At 39.1% G+C, this 7,541-nt stretch overlaps 1 protein-coding gene across 1 annotated transcript in view; it reads right to left on the reverse strand.

Annotated features, from left to right (window-relative positions):
• The window catches only part of LOC123500046 (SCAN domain-containing protein 3-like), a 2,376-nt gene extending 1,033 nt beyond the window's left edge, over positions 1 to 1,343 (reverse strand). The window contains 1 exon segment of the mRNA XM_045248668.1: positions 65 to 1,343. Within this exon segment, the coding sequence (XP_045104603.1) occupies positions 65 to 943 (879 nt within the window). The 5' untranslated portion in view covers positions 944 to 1,343.
• Between the last annotated feature and the right edge of the window lie 6,198 nt (positions 1,344 to 7,541).

Below are 7,541 nucleotides of genomic sequence, written 5' to 3' on the forward strand. Positions count from 1 at the left end.
GCAGTGCAAACAATCGCGAGTTAAGTGGATGTGCCTTGATTTTGTTAATTGCCCTGATGCACACTTTCAAGGCATCATGCAGTTCACCACTGAGTTTCTTGGCTACAAGATGTTGCCTGTGCAGTACACAGTGTACAGTACGTATATTAGGCACTTTTTCTTTGAGTAGGCTTGCAAATCCTCTGTACCGGCCAATCATTGCTGGTGCACCATCAGTAGCCACTGCAGTAATATTACTGAGAGGTATGTTGTGCTTTTCAAAATACTGCTGCACACATCGTAAAATTGTTTCACCTTTGGCATCAGCTGTGAGATATTTAGCAAACAAAAATTCATCAATTATGTCCTTTTGACTTTGACTGTAATACCTCACATATGCCATGAGAAGATTAGAGCTGCCAAAAGTTGATTCATCAAGTTGTAGAGACAACTTACTATCCTGAAGTTCAGACACCAAGGTTTTTTCAACATTATCTGCCATTTCATCAATTCTTCTTTGCACTGTACTGTTACTTAATGGCAAATTTTTCAAAACAGAGCTAGAATCCTTCTTCATAACAGTTTCTATAACTTCTTTAATGGCTGGGATTATGAGTTCTTCACCAATAGTGTGTGCCTTTCCTTTCTTTGCTTTGTATGAGGCTTTTAAACCTCCTTCAGTATCAGCACTGGCGGGGGCTTTGAAAAAGGTCTTGATACTTGATCGACCCTTGAGTTTTTCTTTCAGTGTCTTGAAATAGTCAAGGTCTTTGTGTTTCTTATCAGAGTGAACTCTTTCAAGGTGGTCCTTCATCTTTGCAGGTTTCATGGCATCATTACTGAAAGTCTTTTCACACAAGAGACATAATGGCATGGTGTCATTGCTTAATGAAGTAATGAATCCATATTTCAAATATTCCTGAGAATACTGGCGGCATTTCTTCTTAGCAGCTACAGCAGCCATTATGTCTATTACACACAATTTTCAATGCGTCACAATAATCAATTCACGGACCAGTTACGGGAGCTAAGAGTACACTGAATGCGAGAGCAGCGAGACAGCGAGATGTGTGGGTGGGGCGGGGAATACGCTCGCTCACTCAGTACAGGACAGAGACAGGAATGCTTCCTGTACGGACCCTGGTACGGGCAGTAGAGGTGCGAGACAAGGAAGATTGGTTGAATGTAGTGTTGCCAGCACTGCTAAAATTTCCTATTGTTTGAAATCAATAAATTATGTTTTTTTTTTATTTAATGGTGCCCGATATTCTTCAGATGTTTACAAATTATAATCTGGGATTTCTAGTCGGGGGCTTCAAAGGTCCCTTCGACTCCAGCAGTACCATTTACTGACTCTTCGATTATTCATCGACCCCTTTCGACCCCTGGATATTCATCGACCCTTGATGGTCCCATCGACCCCTGGGGTCGATATCGACCACTTTGAGAACCCTGGTACGAGTATCTGAGCTCTAGTACTGGTGGTGTTGGATATTGCTTGAGAGAGAGTGTACGAGTCTCATTCATCTGCCTTCTTTTCTAGGCCTAAAAAATGGAGGCGTGATATGCCGCACAATCTCAGTGGGTTAAAGTTTCCTCAATAGTGCATTGTTTTAATTATTAACATATACCTTTTTATATATAAAATGTACACCATCATACTTTAAATTAGTTATGGTATATTTCTCTCGCCAGAAAATTGAGAGGCTAGATTCAACTCTCGTGGACCAAGGCTTGCAATAAACTAGAGGATTTCAGAGGGAATGTGAGCTGGATGTTATTTAACAGTACTATTGGTTTGACTCGGCTCATATCCAGGCATTTCTGCTGGAACACTGACTTACTCCATCTATCTTTACTTATATTGACTTCTAAGGGATAGAGATTCATAGTTAAAGTGTGTAATTGTTCCCCTTTTGGTTTTCAGTTCAACTCCCCAGCAATAATTGTCTTGACTCCTCAACAATTTAGTTATTTTACCTAATTAATTCATTGTGAATGAATACCACATCTCCATTGCTACTTTTGTTGGATTCTCTTCTCATTTACCCATTGCTTCCATAAGTCATTTGATAATTTAGAAATGTATAGCATATGTTAGGTCATATGAGTCATTCCATACTATGTAGGTTCTCGAAGCTCTTCCATATCGTCATACTTAGGAAATGGTCTTAATTGGCACCCATGCAATACTTGAGAATGAGTTAAGGGCAGGGGTTCATCTAAGTTCCCACTGACATAATTCAAGGACCAGTCATTTACTGTTTTTTCTAACTAGAAGGAATATATACAACTCTTCCTTAGTCACTAGAGCTCATCCTTTTTCTAACTAGAAGGAATATATACAACTCTTCCTTAGTCACTAGAGCTCATCCTAATATCTTCTTCAGATCGGTCTTGTTTATACCTATACATCTCCCAGACAGCTCCAAACCAAGGTGCCTGTGCAGGAATAAATCTCCATTCACACTTCAATTCCATTAAACTTATTTAAAAAATTTTTTTTTTTATCGTGGGCTTTTCGCGGGAATTTATGGGCTAAAGGGGATACTTTTTTTGGGTACCTCCTACCTCAAAGCCCACCTGCTAGGAAACCGTTGTCCCGAGTGAGGAAGCCCAACCTACACTCGGACCGTGTGTTGATAACCGTATCATCCTTCATTAAATCTAATAAAACCTTGGTTCCACCTTTGAAGGTAGTCACATTATCACTTTGCAGGATTTGAGGAAATTCTCTTCTATAACAGAATTTCCTAAAAGCATGTAAAAAGGAGTCACAGGTTAGGTTGTCCACCATCTCTAAATTTACTGTTCTAGTTATTGCACAGGTGAATAGGATGATGTACACTTTACTGATTGTATGCCTTTCTGTCTTTTGTAACTGTAGTACCAGTGTAATCTACACCCATTACTTGGAATGGTGCCACCTTTTGTACCCTAAAATCAGGTAAAGGAGGATCAGGCACCTCAGCATACCTTTAACCTTGAAACTTCTTGCAACTAATACACCTGTGTGTTATCCTTTACACTACCTGTCTCAGTTATGGGATCTAATATTCTTGCTTTAGGTATGACACTACAAACTCAACACCATAATGCAGGCATATCTTGAGTATATTCTATTATCTTATTCACCTTATGTTTACTAGGGAGAAGGATTGGATTCTTTACTTCACTTACTATAGCTCTCTGTAACCTGCTTTTACACCATATTAATTCTCCCTCTTTCAATAACCCTAACTGATACATTAGAGATGTAGGTTTAATATTATTATTACTTAACTGTTTAAATTCCTGAGGATAAACATACTTTTTGTACTAAAGCTATTACTTTACTTTCTGCTACCCTAATCTCATGTACACTTAGAAAAAGCTAGATATTCTTTGTACTTTTTTACATTTTGGATACAAAATCTAATAATCCAGGCCATTACCTGTATTAATTTACTGAACTTGTTAAACACTCCTATTCAATTAGAGTAGGTTTACTTTCTGGAACGAATAGCGTTGTACCTGCTGACACGAACACCTTTTCATTTATTATTTCCTTGAAGTTTCTAGGCAATTCTGATCAAGATTCTCTGTAGGGTAGCCAATGCAGCCTGCTCCACCACAGTGAGGACTATTTTAGATGAGTCGCAGTGATACCTCTTGTGAGCAAGTCACTATAAAGAAATATCTGTTGTTAGAACATAGTGTAAATGGGTTTCAGGTACTAGCCCTTTCACTTCATCTATTCTATTCAGCACATAAGAGGTTAACTCTTTGCTGCCGGAAAACCAAGATATGGCAATTTGACTATCACACTATAGATGTGTTTCTACTATTGTTAGCTCATCTTTATAAGCTTCTAAGATGAATTTTGCTAACCTGGCTGCCATTACTTAGGTACTAGTTGTTAGTGTTCTAATTGGAGCTACCTTAGCTTTTGCCATTAGTAAATTACTAGTATTATTACAACAAAAATAGATAGCAATACCATATGTCTTAGTGCTGCATCACTAAAAATGTGTAAATGTGGTTGGGTTCGAGTTGGGGTCATAGTGTCGTCTCCATTTATCCAATTTTTCTTTAAAGTTATGCACATTATGTGCTGTTACAACATCACTCACTGTATTCCACTTTTCCACTGTTCTATGTGGAAAACTGTATTTTCCAATATCCTTCACACACTGCCTCATCCTAATCTTCTTTACATGTCCTCTTGTCCTAGCTTCTTCTGTCACCAGCACCAGGTCTTCCTTGCCTATCTTTTCAATGCCATTTACTATTTTATACATTGTTATTATGTCTCCTTGTTCTCTTCTCTCCTCGTTCTCTTCTATCTTGTAAGGTTGGCAGTCCCATTTCCTTTAGTCTTTCTTCATATGTTAGGGCCTTTAGTTGCAGCACCCTCTTTGTAGCTATCTTCTGAATCCATTCTAGTCTTCTTGTATCTTTTTTAGAGCTCAGTGACCCCACCACTACTGCATGTTCCAGTTTAGGACTTATCATGCTTGTAATAATTTTTTCATCATATCTTTGTCCATGAATTGAAATGCCACTTTAATATAGGTCAACATTTTATATGCTAATCCGAATATCTTATTTATGTTTTTTTTTGAAGTTCAGATTTTCCTGTATAATTACTCCCAGATCTTTTTCCTGTTTAGTCTTCATTATTTGTTCCTCTCCTATCAGATAGTTTCATACTGGTCTTCTCTTACTCCTTCCTAATTCCATTATGTGATATTTCTAAGCACTGAACTCTAATTTCCACTTTCTACTCCACTCATAAGTTTTGTGTATATCTTCCTGCAGCAGCAAACAGTTCTTTCAGGTTTTGATTTCTCTTAGCAATTTTGCATCATCAAACAAATTAATATAAAGGGTTAACCCATTTTGTATGTCATTTAAATATACCTGGAACATAATGAGGGCTAACACTGATCCTTGTGGCACTCCACTTGTTACTTTACCCCAAGATGAGTATGTATCTCTATGAGAACTCTGTCCTTCAAGTAATCCTTTATCGAATCTAACAAAGTTTCTCTCAGTCCTCCTATGCTCTCTAACTTCCAAAGTAGTCTGCTGTTAGGAACTTTATCAAAAGCCTTTTTTATGTCGAGATATACTGTGTCCACCCATCCATCTGTGGTCTCCATTCCTTCTATTACTCTTGAGTAGAAACTTAAGTTCGACACAGATGACCGTCTTGTCCTGAACCCAAGTTGTCTATTCGATATAACCTGTTATTCTTCCAGATATTTAACCCATGTTTTGTTTTTTCATAACAATTTAATGGCTCAGTTGACTTTACTCCCTTGAATATTGGGATTATGTTGGCTCTCTTCCATTCCAGTGGTACTCTCCCTTCTTTTAATGAACTTGTAACCATTTCCCAAATTGGATCTAACAGCTGCTCTTTACATTCCTTTAGTGCCCAGCCTGATACACCATCTGGCCCCATTGCTATTCTGACATCCAAATTATCTAGTAGTCTCCCAATATTTTTTTTGTGCACTATGATTTTATGCAATCCTCAGCAATGCAATGTCCTATTTGGTCGTGTAAATTCCTCTTCTTCAGTGAACACAGTTGTGAAACTCATTTATTATTTCACTCATTTCCTTTGCTGTTTGGTATGTCTTCCCTCCTTTAATTATTTTTTCTATTGTTTCCTTATTATTTATGAGTTTGTAGAAAAGTTTGGGTTCGTTATCGCTTTTTCGCACCACATCTTTCTCTAAGTTTCTTTCTTCCTATCTCCTTGCTCTAATATAATAATTTCTCGCATCCTTTTACTGCTGTCTGTCGTTTTCATTTCTCTGCTTTTTGAGTTTCTTCCAAGCATTATCTTTTACCTTTTTAGCTTCTATACATCTGGCATTGTACCAAGTGTGTATATAGAGGATCCTCGTGATTCAACCATTCGCAGTTTGAATTATCGCCAATTCGAACTCAGTTAATTAATACCCAATCTTCAAGGTTCGACCGACTGACTTGCCAATTCGACATTCATATCTCATGTGCCACCCACCTGATCAAATCTGCCACCATCTTAAATTCACCGCAAACCTGCCAGGCGGAAGTGTAAAGCGACGCTATCCTGTGTCATCGCTTAAGGCGGCGTCACAGTACCACTTTTGCGTCAACTTTTTCTGTCAACTTTCTGAAGACTGTCAACTTTTGTTGATGCTGGTCGTCACACATAAGCTCGCTTCCACCTTTGTCGTGTTTGTCAACTGTAAACCAACATGGCAGCCCCTTCACCCCCAACAAGCTGATGCTATTTTTTCGTTGCTATTTTTGGCCTTTAATGCTCCCTACCTATGAGAAACTCTTCAGACAACTTTATCCGCTCATAAACAACAGAGCTGCTCATCGTGGCCAGTTGTTCCTTGGAAGTTCTGCCTTGGAACGTCGCAATCCCAGAGAAATGTAAACAAACAACTGAACTACTTTTCGCTGTTAGGCTAGGACGAAAAATATATATAGTCATACCTCGCCGAACATGAAACTCACGTATAAACGAATCGGTAAAATATCCCATATTTCGCCGAGCACGACTTTGACTCGCGATTGCATGATTTGATCTCCATTTGAATCTCCCGCTGGTCCTGTTGGATGCACTTGACCTCCCCTCCCAAGCATCTTGGACTCGCCCCGGGGCTTGCGGTAGCACGCTACCTTCCGCCACTCGCTCTCTCCTTGTTGTGCTGTTATTATGTACAGATATGGCTCCCTTGTGCTCTCCATTTCATTTTGGCCATGACCCCCAAGCTTCCTACCCCATCTACCCCTTCTGCTGCCAAGAAGAGGAAGGTGCTGAGCCTAGCACAGAAGATGGAGGTGATTGAGAGTGTCAAAGGAGGCCTGGGATGGACCGAAGCTGCCAAGAAGTTTGGGCTGCACGAGGCGTCTGTCTGCACGATTTACAAGACGCGGGACAAAATCAGGCAAAGTGTGCATTAAGTTCAAGAGGGGTGTTGAGGAGCTTCTTTTGCCCTACAAGGAGACCTTACGCCATATGGAAGCATCTGCCAGTCAGAGGCCCATCAGTTCATATTTCAAGCCCTCTCCAACCAGCAAATAAACTAAAGGTACTAGTACTATAATTAAATGGAATGTGTGCTTGGTATTTCATTTACTGTTTTTTTTTCAGCCTTTTTGGTAAAAAAAAATTTTGGGGGGAGGATCTGGGAACGTAACCCTTATTTTCCCATAGGACCTATTATTCACCAAACACGAATCTCGCCGTACATGACGAGCTCAGGAATGTAACTGTTGTGTTGGGTGAGGTATGACTGTATACAAATATATTTACATCTACTTATCAAGATTCTATTAATTTGAGATTATAGCATCATTCAAATTAACAAGAAAATTAATTTTATTATAAAAGTGTTAATTAGAAACTGTAGATCTTAATTTGACCAAAAATTGACGCTAGAGGAAAACGGTGCATTTCGTCTGACAAGACGACGGAAAGCCATCTCCAGCCCCAGCCCTAAGAAGCACAATTTCCTGCCTTTCAAAGATAAATTTGAGCTTATAAGAAAGTGTGAGGCAGATATAGCTCA

The sequence above is a fragment of the Portunus trituberculatus genome, chromosome 50, assembly GCF_017591435.1.
Source record: "Portunus trituberculatus isolate SZX2019 chromosome 50, ASM1759143v1, whole genome shotgun sequence".
In the NCBI taxonomy this organism is placed as follows: domain Eukaryota; kingdom Metazoa; phylum Arthropoda; class Malacostraca; order Decapoda; family Portunidae; genus Portunus; species Portunus trituberculatus.